Raw genomic sequence first — 22,794 nt, forward strand, 5'->3', positions numbered from 1 at the left:
TTTTTTTTTTTTTTTTTTTTTTTTTTTGAGACGGAGTCTCGCTCTATCGCTGGGGCTGGAGTGCAGTGGCCCGATCTCAGCTCACTGCAAGCTCCGCCTCCCGGGTTCCCGCCATTCTCCTGCCTCAGCCTCCGCCTCCCGGATTCCCGCCATTCTCCTGCCTCAGCCTCCGGAGTAGCTGGGACTACAGGCGCCCGCCACCTCGCCCGGCTAGATTTTTGTATTTTTTAGTAGAGATTCACCGTGTTAGCCAGGTTGGTCTCGATCTTCTGACCTCGTGATCCGCCCGTTTCGGCCTCCCAAAGTGCTGGGATTACAGGCTTGAGCCACCGCGCCGGGCCTAACTTTTACATTTTTTAAGAGATGAGGTCTCACTTTGTTGCCCAGGCTGGTCTGGAACTCCTGGGCTCAAGTGGTCTTTCCACATTGGCCTCCCAAAGTGCTGAGATTGCAGGTGTGAGCCACTGGGACTGGCCCATTGTTTCTTAAAGCAGAAAAATAATTTATTCCAAAAGATGGCAGAGAGCCAGGTATGATGGCTCATGCCTGTAGTCTGAGCTACTCTGAAGGCTGTGGCAGGAGGATTGCTTGAGCCAAGGAGCTTGAAACAAGCCTGGGCAACATGGCAAGACCCATCTCAAAAAAAAAAAAAAAAAAAAAAGACAAAAATGGCAGAAATAAGATTTTCATCCTGAAAATATGATTTGGTGTAGTTTTGTTGGGACACATCTTCCCTCTCAACATGCCTTCCTACCGACTGCCCCACTGGAGTCTTGTTTGTCTAACAGCAGTTTTTAGACCCTTCACTGATTCCCATGTTTTGATAAGGCAAGAGCCACCTTCAAATCTATAAATTCCAAGGGATAGATTAATATATTTCTCAGAAGAGAGCATCTTCTGACTTACAGGAGTCCATAAACATTGTGTGCAATCAGCATAGTTTAGGTTAAGTACACACATAATTCATCAAAGTGTAAATCAGGTGAAGGAAAAAAAATACTGCATTGTGAAAAAGAAAATTCAAATGTGTTATGAACATTTAAGGCAGCTGATGCCCCAAATAGGCAAAGTCAAAGAAGGTGGCCTGCATTTGGAGGTAATTTTGCATCCAAAAAGGAATTCACTTTCTTGATTTCAGTCACTGAACACTGTAGAACATGTCTTCTTCCTCAAGGCCAATGATGCTTCAGATACCAGGTGGTTTCATCTTTCAAGCATGTTGCATAGAGAGGGTTGCACTGGGCCAGAATTGGAGTCAGCCAAAAGAGAGCAGCAAACTGAACAGCTCACCATCATGGTGATGATAACTCCCCAGTTAGGCCCCTTAGGGATGAACCAGGGCACAAAGAAGCCAGCAAAGCCCCAGGACATGCTCATCACTGTGAGGCCATGATATACCGTCTTTGCTGCTGGAGCTGCCTCTCTCTGATTTTTAGTATTCTGTTTTTTAATCTTTGTCCATTAAGACAAGGTTATTTGTGAATGGAAATTAGGATTGTGGGGAGTCATAGAACTTTATGAAATACTTGTGAGGAATGGGAAAGAGCATTCATCAGAGAAAAATAGTACAGTTTCACTTTGGGAGGCCGAGGCGGGCAGATCATGAGGTCAGGAGATTGAGACCATCTTGGCCAACATGATGAAACCCTGTCTCTACTAAAATACAAAAGGTTAGCCGGTCATGGTGGCATGCGCCTGTAGTCCCAGCTACTCGGGAGGCTGAGACACAAGAATTGCTTGAACACAGGAGGTAGAGGTTGCAGTGAGCCGAGATTGCGCCACTGCACTCCAGCCTGGCGACAGAGCAAGACTCCATCTCAAAAAAAAAAAAAAAAAAAAAACACAATTTCTGGGAAACTTTGAGGGTCCAATTGAGAGTGATTTATGAAATACAGTGAGAAATTCAGATAATACGTAAGGATGTGATGAAGAAAGCAGAAATGTGTGGAATTGTTACCTTTCCTTTCCTGTTTTTCACTACATCATTTTAAACCTGAAGGCTATAGAAGTCTCATGACTAACTTTGGGGCAAAGGTCCTTCTGTGCTAAATACTGTCTTGGGACCTGATGTTTTGTTACTGGCTTTGATCTCTAAGTGTGCAACCTTTGTTTCCCTGACTTGCAGGAAGGGACCTCTTGAGACTGTCTCATGGGTAGAGAAATCTTACCAAATGAGGCCAACAGGGATTACGCACTGTTGAGGCTTTGTGCTTTAACATAGTGCATTGTGGTAAAGTTACAGTTTAATAGCAGTTGTAATATACTGGATTTGAAAATAATTGAAATCTTAGCTTAAACCTCATTTTGACTTTCGGAGTTTAAATCACTCAATAATCTTATAGCTGAATGGCTCCGTTTTTCAGTAGGATAGTTATTCTAAGACACTAAGTGAAAAAAAAAATTGTAACAAATTCTGACCTCCACTTGAATGGGGAAAGTTAGAGTACACAATTTACACTAAACTGTTTTCTTTTTTTAGGGGGGGGACAGAGTCTCACTCTGTTGTGCAGGCTAGAGTGGAGCACAATCTTGGCTCACTGCAACTTTCGCCTTGCAGATTCAAATGATTTTCTTGCCTCAGCCTCCCGAGTAGCTGGGACTACAGGTGCATGTCACCACACCCGACTAAATTTTGTAGTTTTAGTAGAGATGGGGTTTGGCCATGTTGGCCAGGCTGGTCTCGAACTTGTGACCTCAAGTGATCCATTGCCTCAGCCTCCCAAAGTGCTGGGATTACGGGTGTGAGCCACAATGCTCGGCTGTTTTAAATTTTTTAAAATTAAAATTGTAAAAAGTCACGAAGTGTTTTATATACTTATTTAATTTATTTATTTGAGACAGAGTCTTATTCTGTCGTCACAAAGTGCAGTGGTGTGATCTTGGCTCACTGCAACCTCTGCCTCCCGGTTCAAGCAATTCTTGTGCCTCCGCTTCCCAAGTAGCTGGGACTACAGGAGCACGCCACCACGCCTGACCTAAAATGTTTTATAACTAATGTATGTGTTTATAAAAAAAAAATTATAGAATGAATGTAATTCATAGGAATACACATTTAAATTTTTATTTTTACGGTGTACTAATTTTTTTATTGTGGCAAAATATATATAACATAAAATGTACTATTTTAACAATTTTACAGATACAATTCAGTGGCATTAAGTACATTCACAGTATTGTACACATCAACACTGTTTCCAGAACTTTTTCATCATCCCAAACAGAACCTCCCCACCTCTATTCTATTTGCTGTCTCTATGAATTTGTCTATTCCAGGTGCCTCATATTAAGTAGAATCATACAAATATGTGTCCTTTTGTGTCTAACTTATTTCACATAGCATAATGTTTTCAAGGTTCATCTATGTTGTAGCACGTATCAGAATTTCATTCCTTATGGCTAAACAGTATTCTATTGTATATATATACCACATTTTGCTTCTCTGTGTTGATGGATCACCATCTGTTGATGGACACTTGGGTTGTTTCCATCTTTTGGCTATTGTGAATGATGCCACTGTGAACATTGGTGTACATGGATCTGTTTGAGTCTCTGCTTTCAGTTCTTTTGGATATATTCCTAGGAGTAAAATTGCTGGATCCTGTGGTAATTATTTGTTAAAAGTTTTTGAGGAACTGCCAATCCATAGCAGCTGCACCATTGCACATTTCCACCAGCAGTGCACAAAGGTTTCAGTTTGTCTGCATCATCACCAACATGTGTTATTTTGTGATTTTGTTTTTATCATAGCTATCCTAATGGGTGTGGAGTGATATTGTGGGTTTTTTTCTCATTAAACTTTACTTGTTTATTCTTTTTTGAGACGGAGTTTTGCTCTTGTTGCCCAGGCTGCAGTGCAGGGGCGCAACTTGGCTCACCACAACCTCCGCCTCCTGGGTTCAAGTGATTCTCCTGCCTCAGCCTCCCGAGTAGCTGGGATTACAGGCATGTGCCACCACGCCTGGCTAATTTTGTATTTTTAGTAGAGATGGGGTTTTTCCACGTTGGTCAGGCTAGTCGCGAGCTCCTGACCTCAGGTGATCTGCCCACCTCAGCCTCCCAAAGTGCTAGGATTACAGGCATGAGCCACCGTGCCCGGCCTGTTTATTTTTATTTTTATTTTATTTCATTTTATTTTATTTTGAGATGGAGTCTTGCTCTGTCGCCCAGGCTGGAGTGTAGTGCAGTAGCGCAAACTCGGCTCACTGCAACCTCCCTCCACCTCCTAGGTTCAAGCAATTCTCCTGTCTCAGCCTCCCAAAGTAGCTGGGATTACAGGTACCTGCCACCATGCCCAGCTAATTTTTGTATTTTTAGTAGAGATGGGGTTTCACCATGTTGGCCAAGCTGGTCTTGAACTCCTGATCTAAGGTGATCCGCCCGCCTCGGCCTTCCGAGTGCTGGGTTTATAGGCATGAGCCACAGCGCCCGGCCTTGCTTGTTTATTTTTAAAACTAGGCAGTCAACTGTGATAGTGAGAAGGGGTCAAAGACTAGAACAAGGAGTTCAGTCTATAACTTGACTGTGAATAATCAGTTGAGATAACTGACTACCTTGGAACCAGCCTCTCATTAAACTTTGTTTCCTGGGTCTCAAAATTCTGAGATGGATTCTTGGTCCTGTTGCTTCCATTAAACAGTACTCATTTTAAAAACTACTAATTTAAAACTGCCATGTGAAAAAAATTCAAAGTGGATCACAAAACAGTCATATTTTCCTTCTGAAGGTTTTACCATGCACTATTATCATTAACCAGTCTCTTACTGTTAAACTTAAATGGCCAATCGAAACAAACAGTTCTGAGACTGTTCTTCTACCATTGATTGAGACTGGGGTGGCAGGTATTAAGGATGATATTCATTTAGTCTTCTGAGCTTTCTGAGCAGACTCGATGATATTGCCAGGTCCAGGAGCCTTCTTGTCCACCGTTTTTTTTTTTTTTTTAATTAAAAAAAAGTTTTTTCGAGATGGAGTTTTACTCTTGTTGCCCAGGCTGGAGTGCAATGGCGTGGTTACGGCTCACTGCAACCTCCATCTCCCATGTTCAAGTGATTCTTCTGCCTCAGCCTCTCAAGTAGCTGGGATTACAGGTGCCTGCCACCATACCTGGCTAATTTTTGTATTTTTAGTAGAGATGGGGTTTCACTCTGTTGACCAGGCTGGTGTCGAACTCCTGACCTCAGGTTATCTGCCTGCCTCAGCCTCCCAAAGTACTGGGATTACAGGCGTGAGCCACGGCACCTGGCCATTTTTAAATTTTTTGAGAGTCTCACTCTGTCACCTAGGCTGGAGTGCAGTGGTGCTATCTTGGCTTATTTGAACTTCCACGTCTCAGCTCAAGCATTCCCCAGACCTCAGTTTCCTGAGTAGCTGGGACCACAGATGCATGCCACTACACCCAGCTAATTTTTTGTATTTTTGGTAGAGATGGGGTTTCACCATGTTGCCCAGGCAGGTCTCAAACTCCTGAGCTCAAGTGATTCTCCTGCCACAGCTTCCCAAAGTGCTGGGATTACAGGCGTGAACCACTGTGCCTGGCCTTATCCTCTGTTTTGATGACACCCACAGCAACTGGCTGTCTTGCATTATGAACAACAAAACAACCCAGAGGAGGATAGTCAGAAGCTCTCAGCACACATGGGCTTGACAGGAACCACATCAAAGATGGGAGTATTACCAGATTTCAAGAATTTAGGGCCATCTTTCAGCTTACCACAATGGCAATCAGTCTTTCCCTTCAGCTCAGGAAACTTGCAGGCAGTGTGAGCCATGTGGCAGTCCATTACAGGAGCATAGCCAGCACTGATTTAGATTGAGTGGTTCAGGATAATCACCTGAGCAGTGAAGCTAGCTGCTTCCATTGGTGGGTCATTTTTCCTGTCACCAGCAACATGGCCATGATGAACATTTTTGACAGATACGTTCTTGATGTTGAAGCCCCCATTGTTCCCAGGAAAAACTTCCCTCAAAGCTTCATGGTATATTGCAACAGATTTGGCTTTAGTTGTAACATTGACTGGAGCCAAGGTGACCGCTTGGAGAGCGGTCTTTGGAGAGACAGACACAAGGGCTTGTCAGTTAGACAAGTTGGTGGTAGGATGCAATCCAGAGCTTCAAGCAGAGTGTTTACACTAACATTGCCATCTTTATAGGTGACTTTCCATCCCTTGAACCAAGGCATGTTAGCACTTGGCCCCAGCATGTTGCCATCGTTCCAACCAGAAATTGGCACAAATGCTACTGTGTTGGGGTTGTAGCCAACTTTCTTATTGTAAGTGCTGACTTCCTTAACCATTTCCTTGTATCACTTCTGTCTGTAGGGTGGCTAAGTGGAATCCATTTTGTTAACTCCAACAATTAGCTGTTTCACATCCAGTATGTAAGTCAGAAGGAGATGCCAGCTTCAAATTCACCAGCTGCAACAATCAGGGTAGCACAGTCAGCCTGAGATATGCCTGTGATCATGTTTTTTTCCAATGTCTTTGTCTTGGGGCATCAACTAGTTACATAATACTTTCTGGCCTCAAGTTCCCACAGGGAACTATCATCAGTACCACTACCCTCACACTTAGCTTTCAGTTTATCCAAGACCCAGGTGTACTTGAAGGACCCCTTTCCCATCTCAGTAGATGGGAATTCCCATTCAGTAGCCTTGTAGAGACTGGGTCTCATCATGTGGCCCAAGGTGGTCTTGAACTCCTGAGCTCAAGGGATCCTCATGCCTCGGCCTCCCAAAATGCTGGGATTACAGGCATGAGCCACTGCACCCAGGTGATAAATGGTGTTTTGTCAAGCGGCAGGATTAATAATACCTGACATGGGCCGGGTGCAGTGGCTCACACCTGTAATCCCAGCACTTTGGGAGGCTGAGGCGGGCGGATCACCTGAGGTCAGGAGTTTGAGACTAGCCTGACCAACATGTAGAAACCCCGTCTCTACTTAAAATACAAAATTAGTCTAGCATGGTGGTGCATGCCTGTAATCCGAGCTACTCAGGAGGTTGAGGCAGGAGAATCACTTGAATCCAGGAGGTGAAGGTTGCGGTGAGCCGTGATGGTGCCATTGCACTCCAGCCTGGGCAACAAGAGCGAAACTCCCGTCTTGGGGAAAAAAAAAAAGATCAAAAGGACTGAGTTCAGGGGGCTTCCAGAAAGGTAAGCTAGAACATGTTCATGTGCTGAGAGGGTGGCACACCATTCTCCAAGGGAATTGAAGCTCCTACAACATTGTACATCTCACCTCTGTAACTCTTTATTTTACTGTTTATTTATATCCTTTAAAATAACGTTTGTAAGAGTCTAGTGACCAGGTTTCCATTCATTCTGTGAGCTTCTGTAATAAATTATTAAAACCAAAGGAAGGGATTGCAGAATCCCAATTTTTAGCCAGTTGGTTAGAAGCACAGGTAAAACAACCTGGGACTTGGGATTGACATCAACAGTGGGGGGCAGCCTTAGGGACTGAACCCTCACTCAACCTATGGGGTCTGACATTATCTCCAGGTAGGAGATAGAGGACACCCAGCTGGTATTTTCTGAAGAGTTGATTGCTTACTTTTTCTTTTAATTTGAGATGGAGTCTTGCTCTGTCGCCCAGGCTGGAGTGCACTGGTGCGATCTTGGCTCACTGCAACCTCTGCCTCCCGGGTTCAAGCGATTCTCCTGCCTCAGCCTCCCAAGTAGCTGGGATTAAGGCATGTGCCACCATGCTGTGTCAATTTTTGTATTTTAGTAGAGGAGGGGTTTAGTAGAGGAGGGGTTTCGCCAGCTTGTCTCAAATGCCTGACTTCAGGTAATCTGCCCTCGTTGGTCTCCCAAAGTGCTGGAATTGCAGGCGTGAGCCACTGTGCAATTGCTTACTTGCGTGTGGGATAAAACCCCCACACGTCTGGTGTTAGAAGGATGTTGTTAGAGTATTGTGTGAGAAACTGAGTTTGTTGGCTGAGCACTGTGGCTCACTACCTGTAATCCCAGCACTTTTGGAGGCCAAGGTGGGCAGATGACTTGAGGTCAGGAGTTGGAGACCAGCCTGGGCAACATTGTGAAACCCTGTCTCTACTAAAAATACAAAAAAAAATTAACCAGGTGTGGTGGCGTGTGCCTGTAATTCCAGTTACTTGGGAGGCTGAGGCATGAAAATCATTTGAACTCGAGAGTCAGAGGTTGCAGTGAGCTGAGATTGTGTCACTGCTTTCCAGCCTGGGAGATAGAGCCAGACTCTGTCTCAGAAAAAAAAGGAAACTGAGCTTGTTTATTCCTGTATTCTCAGACCTATAAAATAGTTTTGCCCGTATGACAAAGATATACTTCACATTGACTCATTTAAATTTCATGTTAACATTAGAGTAGTTCAGATTACTGGAATTATTGCTTTTGAGCAAACTTTATTTCATCTTAGGTGGAGATAGTGATGATAAGAGACACAGGAGGGAAAAAACCCCATATATTTGATACAAAAAGATCAGAAAAAAATAAGAGAATAAGCACTATAACTGGTATATTACTTTTTTCTTTTCTTTTCTTTCTTTTTTTTTTTTTTTTTTTTTTTTTTTGAGATGTGGTTTCGTTTTGTCACCCAGGCTGGAGTTCATTGATGCAATCTCAGCTCACTGCAACATCTCAGCCACCTCCTGGGTTCAAGCTTTTCTCCTGTGTCAGCCTCCCGAGTAGCTGGGATTACAGGCACCTGCCACCACGCCTGGCTAATTTTTGTATTTTTGGTAGAGATGGGGTTTCACCATGTTGGCCAGGTTGGTCTTGAATTCTTGACCTCAGGTGATCCGCCTGCCTCGGCCTCCCAAAGTGCTGAGATTACAGGAGTGAGCCACGGCACCCGACCTAATTATTACAGTGAGTTAATTTAGTTCTTAGCTTCCTGGTAGCCAGTTAAAAAAACAACAGTTTCTTTGGTGTTGAATTACAGAAATAATTTTATTATGGTAATCTCCTATTTTTACAAGAGATATAGAAATATTTCCTGAATGATGATTTTAATGCTGCTCAATCTATAAAATTAAATCATACTTTATTTTTCGTTTTTATTTTTTTGAGATGGAGTCTTGCTGTTGTCACCCAGGCTGGAGTCCAGTGGCACAATCTTGACTCATTGCAGCCTCCGCCTCCCAGGTTCAAGCAATTCTCCTGTCTCAGCCTCCCCAGTAGCTGGGATTACAGGCACCTGCTACCTTGGCAGGCTACTTTTTTGTATTTTGTAGTAGAGTTGGGGTTTCACTGTGTTGGCCAGGCTGGTCTTGAACTCCTTACCTCCAGTGATCCGCTCGCCTCGGCCTCTCAAAGTGCTGGGATTACAGTTGTGAGCTACCGCTCCTGGCCTTAAACTATACTTTAAAGAAGTTTTCAGGCTCACGCCTGTAATCCCAGCACTTTGAGAGGCCAAGGCAGGCAGATCACCTGAGGTCAGGAATTTGAGACCAGGAGTTTGGCCAACTCGGTGAAACCCCATCTCGACTACAAATACAAAAATTAGCCGGGCATGGTGGCAGACACCTGTAATCCCAGCTACTCAGGAGGCTGAGGCAGGAGAATTGCTTGAACTCGGGAGGTGGAGGTTGCAGTGAGGTGAGATCGTGTCATTGCACTCCAGCCTGGGGGACAAGAGCGAGACTTCGTCTCAAAAAAAAAAAAAAAAGTTTTCAGATCTTTCAGGATTAAAATTTAAGGAAATTGGTAGTTAACATACACCTTAGTCTCTCAGGTATGTTGGGAGAACCATAACCCAAGAGGCCTATTTGAAGCATGGTTGTTAGTGATATAAAACTATTACTTGGTTCAAATGTGATGGAGTATAATATGTTCTTTGGTTTTGCTTTATGAATATTTAAGTTTTGTGGTATTTTTTAAAGAAAGATTGAAATACTTTTTGTGGTTCTGTAGAGCGCTAAGTACTAGCGAAACCAAAGAAATCCTGTTTAAGCTTATTAGAAAATTGTACACATACAAAACAATTTGAAAACATATCTGAAACACTTAACACTTAGAACTTTTTTTTTTTTGGAGACAGAGTCTTGTTCTGTCTCCCAGGCTGGAGTCCAGTGGTGGCGCAATCTCGGCTCACTGTAACTTCTGCCTCCCAGGTTCAAGTGATTCTCCCCCCTTGAGCCTCCCAAGAAGCTGAGATTATAGGCGTGCGCCACCACACCTGGCTAATTTTTTTTATTTTTAGTAGAGATGTGGTTTTGTCATGTTGGCTAGGCAGGTCAAGTGATCCTCCCACCTGGGGTCACTTCTTTTTTTTTTTCTAAACTTTAAATTGCTTTTATTGCATGACACTTAGTATGCAAATCAGGAAGTTTTAATTTTAAATGTTTGCTTTCACTAATTCTAACCACTGATGAAAGGCCTCAAAAGTACAGTATTGAGGCAGGCTTGGTGGCTCTCGTGCCTATAATCCCAGCACTTTGAGAGGCCAAGGCGGGAGGATCACTTGCGGTCAGGAGTTCAGGCCAGCCTGGCCAACATGGTAAAATCCTGTCTCTACTAAAAATAAAAAAATTAGGAGAATGAGGTAGGAAAATCGCTTGAACCCAGGAGACATAGGTTGTGGTGAGCTGAGAGATCACACCTCCATACTCCAGCCTGGATTATAGAGCAAGACTGTGTTCCAAAAAAAAAAAAAAAAAAAAAGAGTATAATACTGGTTTTGTTACTAATTCTAATTTTATAATTATAGTTTCTGATGAACTTTAATTTTCTGATTAGATTTATGCATTATAGGCCAGAAATGCTTCACACATATAACCTGATTGTTTCCTTCTGGGCTCCAGTGGGACATTTTTTTTTTTTTTAAAAACAAAACCAGGTCTGATTATTTAATCTGTCTCCAGGGAAGAGTTGCAGATTCCCTGGTAATCCCTAGTGCCAGAGTTTGACAGCCTTTATTACCATTGTCTATTTAACCAAAATCCTTGCTGCTATAAATGGGCTGTATTTCTTTTGGTTTGTTCTAGTGAAAATAAGACAAACTGTCATGATTATAGAGATGGGACTTCCATTTTTTCCCCCACTCCAAAGACTTCCTTTTTCAATGCAATTTTAGTTACTGTTACTAACCCAAGTTAATTTTTGATTAACTTGGAATCAAACCTGGGTTTTGCCATTTACTGAAAACCTGGGTTTTGCCGTTTATTGAGGTGTTAATTGAAATATTAATATATTTAGAGCAGAAATGTCATTTTTTAGGGAATCTAGAGCAACAACAAAGCTGAGGTCAAACTACCGTAAGGATGGACACCAAGGAAGCTGTGTTTGGGACAAAAATAAATCAAGATAAGGTAGATGCAAAGTAGAGAAAAGAACTGGACCCTGGGGGGAAGGGTGGTAGTTGGGAGTGGGTTATATGCTTCTAAGGGCAAAGAAGAGGCAGATTTCTGAAGAGCAAGGCCCAAAAGGAAATATTGAGGATTTGTGTTCAAATACTACTTTCCCTCTGAATGTACAAGTTTTTGCTTTTAGCTAACAGAGTACTTCAAACATTGATAAAGTTAAGTGTTTTGTTGGGGTGGGTTCTAATATTCAGGACTAATGTTTCCTTGGAATAGTTGTGGAAGACACTATTGGTATATGTTAATAAAACCGTTACCAAAACCCAGCTTCGGCACTAATGCCTGTTTTTACTTGGAGGTCAAAAGGGAATCTGTGATTGAGTGTTAAACTGACAAAATCTGTACAGAATATTTAATTTTTCCTTTTATTTTTGTGATACAAAGACTGTTTCTTTTCATAGCAACATGAACCGTGAAGACCGGAATGTGCTGCGTATGAAAGAACGGGAAAGGCGGAATCAGGAAATTCAGCAGGGTGAAGACGCCTTCCCACCTAGCTCTCCTCTCTTTGCAGAGCCATACAAAGTTGTAAGTTGCCCTTCTGTGAATGTTTTTTTCTCATTAGCATGACATTTTTGCTCTTAAAATGTTTCAGACTTGAATGTTTATATTATAAAAGAATTACTATGAATACTACTTAACTTTTTTTTTCCTGTCCTTTACATAGAACATACTTTTTTGGGGATAAACTTTTCTTTGGAGTATATTATGCTTACAGAAAAATACACAAAATAGGTATTATGGCTTGAAGAATTTTCACAGCATCAACAGCTTCATACAACTCAGATCAAGAAATAGAACGTTACTAGCACCCTAAAAGTCATCTTCCAAACCACCTCCTATTACTGTCTTGTGTTCTTAAAAATGTGTTCTGAGTTGGCTCATACATTTATCTCTATTTTCCTAGTTGTGCTACTAACTATGGGCAGGTACTTCACCATTCTGAGCCTTGAATTAAATTAGAATTTTGTGACTCAATTTGCACTGTTTGATTTTTCCTAGGTGTTCTTTAAGTGTGATATCAATAAAAAATGAATATTTCGTAGATGCTTTTGTTACTCCTCACTGCCATTTGCTACTTAGTTTACAAAGTTGCAGAGATTATTAGTATGTTTGAATAAATGTGTCTTCAGTATCAGTCTGATTTTTCTATTGTTATAGACAGTCATTTGGGTATCACTTGTTCATTAAATTTTTGTTTCTGCTTCTAACTATAACATTGAATTATAAGGAATATAATATTTTCATAAACTGCCAAAATATAAGCATTAGCTAATCTGCTGGCCTGTGGAACTTAATTTTATAAAGGCAGATTACTTTACTGTTCTTCAAAAGACTTTTTTTTTTGAGACACAGTGTCGCTCTTTCGTCCAGGCTAGAGTGCCATGTCATGATCTTGGCTTGTTGCCACCGCTGACTTCTGGGTTCCAGTGATTCTTCTGCCTCAGCCTCCCGAGTAGCTGGGATTGCAGGCATGCACCACCTTGCCCGGCTAATTTTTTTTTTCGGAGATGGAGTCTTACTGGAGTGCAATGACACAATCTCGGCTCACTGCAACCTCCACTTCCTGGGTTCAAGCAATTCTTCTGCCTCAGCCTCCTGAGTAGCTAGGATTACAGGCATCTGCCACCACGCCTAGCTAAAGTAGAAACAGGGTTTCACCATGTTGGCCAGGCTGGTCTTCAACTCCTGACCTCAGGTGATCTGCCCACCTTGGTCTCCCAAAGTGCTGATATTAAAGGTGTGAGCCACCATGTCCAGCCACGCCCGGCTAACTTATGTATTTTTGCTAGAAATGGGTTTTCACCATGTTGGCCAGGCTGGTCTGGAACTCCTGACATTAGGTGATCTGTCCGCCTCGGCCTCTGAAAGTGCTGGGATTACAGGTGTGAACCACTGCACCTGGCCCTTCAAAATACTTCGTGAATTTAAAAGACAAGAGTCTTGCTATGTTACCCATGCTGGAGTGCAGTTGCTGTTCACAGATGAAATCATAGTGCACTGGAGCCTGAAAATCTTGGAATCGAGCAATCCTCCTGCCTCAGCTGCACGGGGTAGCTAAAAGTACAGGCACGTGCCACTGCGCTCGGATTATATTTTAGTATGGTTATTTTTAGGCACTTTTCAATGATTTTTTTTTTCACTACAGAATGATATATTTGGAGTATGCTTCAAGGTATTAATGTTAAGATATGAGGTAAAGCCTTCCTTTGAAAAGCCCCTTTCCATTAGAAGTTTGGAAAATTAGTTCAGAAGTATATTTTATTTCTGATTATGCTCATTGTATAATTTTATTTTTTTTTTGTAGACTAGCAAAGAAGATAAGTTATCAAGTCGTATTCAGAGTATGCTTGGAAACTACGATGAAATGAAGGATTTCATAGGAGACAGATCTATACCAAAGCTTGTTGCAATTCCCAAGCCTACAGTACCACCATCAGCAGATGAAAAGTCTAACCCAAATTTCTTTGAACAGAGACATGGAGGCTCTCATCAGAGTAGCAAATGGACTCCAGTAGGACCCGCACCCAGCACTTCTCAGTCTCAGAAACGGTCTTCAGGCTTACAGAGTGGACATAGTAGCCAGCGGACCAGTGCAGGTAGCAGTAGTGGCACTAACAGTAGTGGTCAGAGGCATGACCGTGAGTCATATAACAGTAGTGGGAGCAGTAGCCGGAAAAAAGGCCAGCATGGATCAGAACACTCCAAATCACGTTCTTCCAGCCCTGGAAAACCCCAGGCTGTTTCTTCATTAAGCTCTAGTCATTCCAGGTCTCATGGGAATGATCACCATAGCAAGGAACATCAACGCTCCAAATCACCTCGGGACCCTGATGCAAACTGGGATTCTCCTTCCCGTGTACCTTTTCCAAGTGGGCAGCACTCAAATCAATCTTTCCCACCCTCATTGATGTCAAAGTCCAATTCAATGTTACAGAAACCCACTGCCTATGTGCGGCCCATGGACGGACAGGAGTCCATGGAACCAAAGCTGTCCTCTGAGCACTACAGCAGCCAATCTCATGGCAACAGCATGACTGAGCTGAAGCCCAGCAGCAAAGCACATCTCACCAAGCTGAAAATACCTTCCCAACCACTGGATGTAAGTCACACATTTAGAGCTTTTAACATTGTGACTATGTGAAGTAATTGACTGATCATGAAATTACGATTGAACTTGAACACTGCTTCTTTGCCTTAATAGTAAGGAATGTAAAAGTTGAAAGATGAAAAAAAATGTAAAGACAGACTTGTGAGTTACTCCTAAGTGGATCCGTAGATCTTTTAACTTGTCCTCTTGGGAAATGGAGAAAATGTCATTCACAGTTTTCAAATATTAAGATGACAAGTCAGTTATAGAATAAAAGAATGACCAATTGATATCTTCAATTTCTGCATTTTGATTTTATAGAACAATATACCTTTGTTGTTTAAAAACAAAATTAACTTTTCTATGCTTACATTGATACTGATGAATGAGATGCAGGTCATGGTGTATGATTATGATAAATGGGACTTTCGGGTCTGTGGAAATGGTAATATTGTATACTTTGAATGCTATGATCCTTTTCTCTGGTTATACTTAAAGGATGGAGACAGCTGTTCCAGGTTCATAGTGATGGTTTGAAATTTAAATTGAATTGCTTACCAAAGCCTTTTGGAACATTTCATTGTGAAATAGCTGAAATTATATCTTTTTTTTCAAGACGGGTATCTTATCATGTTGCCGAGGCTAGTCTGGAACTCCTGGCTTCAAGTGATCCTCTCATCTTGGCCTTCCAAAGTGTTGAGGTTATAGACATGACCATGATGCCTGGCCCAAATTTTGTCTCTCTCTCTCTCTCTTTTTTTTTTTTTGAGACGGAGTTTCGCTGTTGTTGCCCAGGCTGGAGTGCAATGGCACGATCTCAGCTCTCTGCAACCTCTACCTCCCGGGTTCAAGCAATTCTCCTGCCTCAGCCTCCTGAGTAGCTGGGATTACAGGCATGTGCCACCATGGCCGGCTAATTTTGTATTTTTAGTAGAGATGGGGTTTCACCATGTTAGTCAGGCTGGTCTTGAACTCCTCACCTCACATGATCCGCCTGCTTTGGCCTCCCAAAGTGCTGAGATTACAGGCGTGAACCACCGTGCCCAACTCCAAATTTTATCTTTTCATGTAGTTAGTGCAATAAAAAAAAAATTGGAAAACAGTGTCAGTAGCCAAAAAATTACAACTCTTAGCTCAAAAGGGTGGAAGGAAGAATCCAGGTAATGTAAAATGCTGTTTTGCAAACATTTAAAACATCTTTCCGATAGCCTTGGGAAACTCATTTTGAGTGGCATTTGTTATCTAATTACTTCTCTCAAGAGAACAGTAAAACGGTAATTTATTTCTTTAAACAACGTGATCTTTAGAGTTTGATTTGAGTTCTGCTCTCTAATTCCTGTTTGTGCCTTAAAATAAGCAATTTGCTTTTTGTGATTTAGAAAGACTATGTAAAATGTCCATGTTCCAGACTAGTAATCTTTCAGTAATACTTGTTTAACCCATTTATGCTTAGCGTTCCATTATTGGAATGCTAAGCTTGTGGGAATTACTTATATCCTACTGCTCAAGGTCATCGCCAAGGTCTGATTCTTCACACAAAAAATTTGCAACCCCTGGCATAAATTGGTTAACTTTGTTTATGCGAAATGATGTATCTCAGTATCATGATAGATTTTATATATAGATAAGCTTAAATTTTTGGACAAGCTGTACACCTGAAAAATTACATTCTAAAAATTATTTATAATCTAAAATACAGGATAAAAAACTTAAAACGTTTGAAAACTATAAAGTTCCCCCAGCTTTGTATAGTTTGGTGATTAAAATTTTCTGGTGCTTGAAAAATTTGTATTTAAGGAAATTAATCCAAAGATTCTAAACAGTGTACTGATTTAGAGTGGTGGGGTCATAAATACTTTATGTTTTTAAGTCTGTGAAGCAAATACTAAAAATCTACTGATAAAAATCTAATGTGTGCTGCTTTTTCTCTCAAGGCATCAGCTTCTGGTGATGTGAGCTGTGTGGATGAAATCCTAAAAGTAAGTTTTTAAAAAAAATCTTTTCAATCTCTTTAATTTTTTATGCTCTGCCACCCTCTTACCCTCTGTATTTCACAAAGGATCTGAAGCAACAGTTTGCTTATATTTGTAACTTGATTATGTCCATCATAAATAATTTACTATCTTCTTTGTTTACCATTTGCCTTCAAAGAGCTAGTTTTGTTCTTTGTGGTTTTTTGTTGTTGTTGTTTTTGAGATGGAGTCTCACTCTGTCGCCCAGGCTGGAGTGCAATGGTGCGATCTCAGCTCACTGCAACCTCCACCTCCCAGATTCAAGCGATTCTTTCACCTTAGCCTCCTGAGTAGATGGGATTACAGGCGCTCGCCATCATGCCCAGCTAATTTTTGTATTTTTGCGGAGATGGGGTTTCACCATATTGGCCAGGCTGGCCTGGAACTCCTGACCTCAGGTGATCCACCTGCCTTGGCCTCCCAAAGTGCTGGGATTACAGGTGTGAGTCACCACGCCCAGCCACGTTCTTTTCTTTTAAGTAAAATGGATTTTAATCTTAACACTTACTTTGGCTGGAATATATCAACAAGCCAATTATAACCTTACTTTTTCATGCTTAACTGTTAATAATTTGAAGTGCAAAAAACTCAGTAGTTGTCAGTCAAACCATTATGATCAAAATACCTTGCTTTTGTTCATCTGTACATACTGGTCAAATCTTACAGTAATAGATTTCCTTCCAGTTTTGCACATTTTGGTTTTTTTTTTTTTTTTTTGATATGGAGTCTCACTCTGTTACCCAGTCTGGAGTACAGTGGCATGATCTCGGCTCACTATAACCTCTGCCTCCTGGGCTCAAGTGATTCTTGTGCCTCAGCCTCCTGAGTAGCTGGGATTACAGGCGCCCACCACCACGTCCAGCTAATTTTTGTATTTTTAGTAGAGATGGGGTTTCACCACGTTGTCCAGGCTGGTCTTGAACTTCTGACCTCAAGTTACTTCCCCTCCCCCACCCCCCTGCCCGACCTCCCAATGTGCTGGGATTATAGCCTGAGCCACTGCACCTGGCTGTTTTACACATTTTTTTTTTTTTGAACTGGAATTTTACTCTGTCACCCAGGCTGGAGTGCAATGGCGTGATCTCGGCTCACTGTAACCTTCACCTCACAGGTTCAAGTGATTCTCCTGCCTCTGCCTCCTAAGTAGCTGGGATTATAGGCACCCGCCACCATGCCTGGCTACTTTTTTTTTTTTTTTTTTTTTTTTTTTGTAGAGATGAGGTTTCACCATGTTGGCCAGGCTGGTCTGGAACTCCTATCCGCCTGTCTTGGCCTCCCAAAGTGCTGGGATTATAGGCATGAGCCACCATGCGCAGCCAACATTTTGGATATTTAATGAAACATGTTTAAAATTGACACATGACCAAAAAGTACATTACTATATTAGAAAAAGAGAAAGTCCAGTGCATTAGTGAATGACAGTGACTACTTTTTGCTTAGTGGAGAAAACTGTGAGTCACATATTACTTGTATTTTCCTTTTTTTTTTTGTGAGCTCCTGAATTTGTAGTTTATACTTGCATTTCACTCTGAACACCTTTGAAAGACTACCTGCATTGGTTGCTTCCACTCTTTTCTTTTCCATTCCTTCCTTTAGCCCACTGTAATCTCCCTTTTACCTCTGCCATTTTGCAGAACCTGTTTCTCTATGGTCATTATCTTTCTCCCTCCATCCAGAGGCATCATTTGAGTTCTTTTTTATTCTTTCTGCTATTTATTTTTTCCTTCTGGAAACATTCTTCTTTCCTTGACTGTTTTTTTGCTTCATTGTTTTTGTTTGCCTTCCACCTTTCTCGCCTCTCTTTTTTTGCCCTTTTTGGAACCCTTGTGCCTTCTCTTATCTCTTAAGTGCAGGTGCATTCTTGTAGCCTCTGCTCTTTCTGCTCTTTGACTTGCCTTTTCCACCATTCTTGGTTTTATCTGTTTGACAGCTGTTTAGTCTTTCTCTCCTGCATTGACCTCCTTTGGGTTTTGGTTTGTCTCTTAATTGCTTCTTAGCTGAGTTTCCATTTGGATTTATTTCTCTTTGCTGCTTCAGACTCAACATGTCTAAAGCCGTACTTATCAGACTTCCTTGGATTAGTAGTACACCACTTTCCCATGCTTGTAAGTGTAGAATCCTAAATATCTCTAATTTCTTCCTCACGTTCTATGTAGTTACAAAACTGGATGTAGACTTTTAAAATTTTTGTTTTTTAAATATCCATTCGTTTCTTCCCATTTCTGCCACCTTGAGCTTCAATAATTATAACACTGAGTCCTCATTCAGCCTTTCTGCCTCCAGAATCTCCCTGCTCATATGTCTTTTGCATTGCTACCTGATTCTTTACTTCAGGCCCTAGTCTTCATAAATTAATTTTTCCCTTAAAAATTTTCAGTGGCTCTCTAAGACTATAGAAAGAATAGTATCCAAATTTAATATCCACAGGCCAATCCTAACCTGTCTCATTACTGACTGACCACTTTTGCCAAACTGGTTTCCCTAAGCCACATACTTTCTTGCTCTTTTACCTCCTTAAATAAAGTAAGGTTGGAATGTATTTCTCCTACCTCTTCAGTTATATATAGATTGTTTTTTCCTGGAATCCCAATGAAATCCTTCTTCCCCCATATCAGATTATGAGACCACAGTGACAGCTCTTTCATTTGAATGTCATACATTTCTTAGTTGTCATGTATATAAAAAGTTTAAGGGAGCATAAATATTTTCCTCTGAATCCTCAACAGTGCATAGAATTATTAGTACCTGAAAGATTTTCTTACATTGAATAATCTCTTTAATGTTATTGACATCTATATTTTATATGTACAAGGGCTTGGCACTTGGCCTTTAGTTAATAGGTGCTCAGTGATTTGATGATACTTGGAGTATTAAATCAAATTTTCAGTTGAGAGTTTTGCTATTTGAGATATAAAATGCCACTGCTAAAAAGCTGAGTTTATGAATTTTTGTTTCCTTTTCCCTTTCCTGTCTGTAGTATGCAAGGAACTTCAGGTGTGTGTTCCCTTCATGTTTTCTTTGTATTTGTAGTCATATCATTTTTAGGAGCCCCGTCATGAACTTAAAAAAAAATTTACTCTAAAAGTAATGTATATTTATTGAAAAAATGATTTATTCAAGGCATGCTCATTGAGCACCTACTTTGTGTCAACCACTGGGAATATAGTGGTCATAATGTTATGCCTTTGAGCTGATATTCTAGAGCTGGATGTAGGAAGCAATCTATTATATAAGATTATTTCAGGAAGTGAAATTCTATTAAAAAACAAAGCATTTTAAGGGGATAAAGAGCAATTATGTGCAGATGGCTGTTTTAAGAGGTTCAAGTAGTAAAATATCAAGTTCCTTTGTCTCTTCTTCCTTCTGTCATTCTGTTGCCCAAAGCTAAACATTAACTAGGACATAGACTGTGATTCGTCTTTGTCAGTTAATAAAATACTGTGGACATCGTTACATATCAACAGTTAAATTTCTCATTTTGATGTCTACTTGGTGTTCTGTTTTGTAGATGTCTGGTAATTTATTTAATCTGTACTGTGTTGATTGGTGTCAACCTAAATAACATAGACTCTCTAAAAGAAAAGATTATGGGAATAGAGCATTGCATTGGGAGTACACGTGCCATAGTAGTCTATGTGCATATTCAAGGAGGTAAAGAGAGACAAAGGTTTTTAAAGGAAAAAATGAGGACAATTACGTAATTGTTTTTGAAATAATTATGCTTGGCTACAAAGATCAGTAGTAAAGAGGACACCAGTCTGAGTTCGGACAAGCTGGACAGATGTCCTTATGGAAGTATTTTTTTGGTTTAGGGTTTTGATGACCTTTGTGCAAGGTTGTGGTTTTTGTAGACTTTTTTGTTTATCAGGCATACAAGCATGAGAAACCTTTCTTCATGGTCTTTCGCAGCTCAGGGTGTTTTTTTTTTTTTTTTTTTTAATATATATAAATATTAGTGACTCCATTTTGATTCTTACAACTTTCACATTGACTGCCTAGGTTGTTTCAGTTTTTGAAGTGTGAGCCCCTTGTATGTGTATCTTTACAAAACTGTGTGGATATTGCCATGCGATAAATTCCTAGGTGTTGTACCACTATTAATTTGTTGCGTTTCCTTAATTTACCTGATGACTTACTTTGAACTAAATGCCAGAAATAATATACTCTCTCCTTATTCTCATACCTCTGTCTTCTCGGCTTGTCTAACATACACATTGTAATCTTACCAGATCTCACCCAGACATATTTGGCATTAAGATTAGGCAGAAGGCATTGAATGAAATCAAACTTAGGGTCTTGCTTTTCCGTTTTCCTCCTCATGTGTTTTTGAAATTTCTCTTCTGAGTTCTTCCCCTGACAAATTTTTTCTACGATTATATAGACTCTATAGCCAGACTTTTGAGGATTAAATATAATGTTCATTATTTACTAAGTGTGTGGCCTTGAATAAATAACTTTTGTGCTTCAGTTTCATCCTAAATAGAGATAGGATGATAGTGGTATCAACCTCATCATGTCATTGTGAGTATTAAATGAGTAATAAACATGTAAAACACTTAGCACAGTGTCTGGCCCATTCAAGGTACACAGTAAATGTTAGCTGTTTTCCTTATCATTGTCCCCTTCCTCCCACTATCACAGCAAGCTCTTCCTTTTTAGTGTTTTATTATGTGCCTTGTATTTGATTACAGGCTGATTTCTGTAACTATTCACAGGTTTCATAATTTGAGTTGTAAACTCCTCAAAGCCAGGGAGTGTTTACTAATCTTCTTGTTACTACCTACACCATAGTGCCTTGCACACAGTTGTGCTTAATATTTATTGACTAAGTATGTAGAATTTTGGAGGAGCTGTCATGAAACCAGTATTTATAAATACAAATCTGGTTTTTAGCTGTATAATTTTTATCCTTGACCTGGTTGAAAACAAACTGTAATAATTACATTTCAGGAGATGACGCATTCATGGCCTCCCCCTCTAACGGCTATTCATACACCATGCAAAACAGAACCTTCCAAATTTCCTTTTCCAACTAAGGTAAGTAAATAAAATGTGTCTTTCATAATGTAAGAAAACTCTAAATGGCTTGACTAAAATCAATATAGATTAAAAATTGTCTTGCCATTCCCATTCTAGTGGGAGACAGACAGTAAATAAGTAAATAAATAGATAAATTCAGATAGTGACAACTGTTATGAAGATAATTAGCAGGGTAATGGAATTGAGAGCATCTTGGATCAAGAGGTATCTAAGAAAGCTTTGAAGGCAATATGGGAGAGAGATTTAAAAGACATTAATATAGCCGGACACAGTGGCTCACGCCTGTAATCCCAGCACTTTGGAAGGCTGAGGCAAGAGACTCTCTTGAGGCCAGGAGTTTGCGACCCCCTGGTCAACATAGCAAGACCCTGTCTCTACCAAAAATTGGAAAAAACAAAACAAAACAAAACAAAACCTTGGCATAGTGGCCCATGCCTGTGGTCCCAGTTACTGAGGAGGCTGAGATGGGAGGATCACTTGAACCTGGGAGGTCAAGGCTGCAGTGAGCTGTGATTGCACCACTGCACTCCAACCTGGGCAACAGAACAAGATTCTATCAAAAAAAAAAAAAAAAAGACATTCATATTTATTGCAAACTATTATGGTATTGTAGGCCAGAGGTGGTAAGGGCTTCTCAAACTGTTGTTTTAAAAACCTGTTTCTATAAGACATAGCAACCATACTTATGTCCCATGGAAGGTGGTTCCTCAGATAACAGTTCCAAGGTTGTTTAAAATCAGCAGATTGATTTTTTTTTAAACTTGTACTTAACAGTATTAATTTACACTTAACACAAATAATACAGAAATACATTCTCCTTGTGAAAGTTTGACCAGGACCCCTAATAGTAGCCTTTCCCCAATTCCGTCCCCTCATCCCAACAGAGCTCCTTTCATAAGTACCTTTGCAAGTCTATATTTGTGTAATACATATATAATCATTACATGTAAGGATTTTCTCATTTATTTCTACACAAATAATATTGTTCTGTATCTTTCACCAGTCAGCAGTAGGTCTTGGGGACCTGTCCATGTTACTACATGTAGAGGTGTTTCGTTTCTTTGAATTGCATCGGTAGTGTTAATGTATCCTAGTTTGTTTAGCCATTTCTCTTTGGTATTTAAGCTGATAGCAAGTTTTCATTGCTATAAATGTTTCTTCAGTTGGTATCTTTGTTCATGCCTTCTGTGTGCATGTGATTTTCTTTAGGGTAAAAAGCAAAAAGTAGAATTGCTGAGTGTTCAGAGTATATATTTAATATATACTCTCACAAATTCCTTCCATAGTTCTGTTACAGGATTTGTACCGGCCAG

At 40.5% G+C, this 22,794-nt stretch overlaps 1 protein-coding gene and 2 pseudogenes across 1 annotated transcript in view; 1 reads left to right on the forward strand and 2 right to left on the reverse strand.

The window, feature by feature from the left end:
* Nucleotides 1–22,794, forward strand: part of AFF4 (AF4/FMR2 family member 4) — an 85,951-nt gene that overhangs the window by 10,316 nt on the left and 52,841 nt on the right. Inside the window, exons 2-5 of the mRNA XM_023196271.3 lie at nt 11,740–11,866; nt 13,647–14,441; nt 16,364–16,408; nt 21,392–21,478. Of these exons, the coding sequence (XP_023052039.1) occupies nt 11,744–11,866; nt 13,647–14,441; nt 16,364–16,408; nt 21,392–21,478 (1,050 nt within the window). The 5' untranslated portion in view covers nt 11,740–11,743. The remainder of the gene's footprint in view (nt 1–11,739; nt 11,867–13,646; nt 14,442–16,363; nt 16,409–21,391; nt 21,479–22,794) is intronic.
* On the reverse strand, nt 1,170–2,219 carry LOC116418782 (annotated as a pseudogene).
* On the reverse strand, nt 4,855–6,636 carry LOC116418776 (annotated as a pseudogene).

The sequence above is a fragment of the Piliocolobus tephrosceles genome, chromosome 4 (assembly GCF_002776525.5).
Source record: "Piliocolobus tephrosceles isolate RC106 chromosome 4, ASM277652v3, whole genome shotgun sequence".
NCBI lineage: Eukaryota > Metazoa > Chordata > Mammalia > Primates > Cercopithecidae > Piliocolobus > Piliocolobus tephrosceles.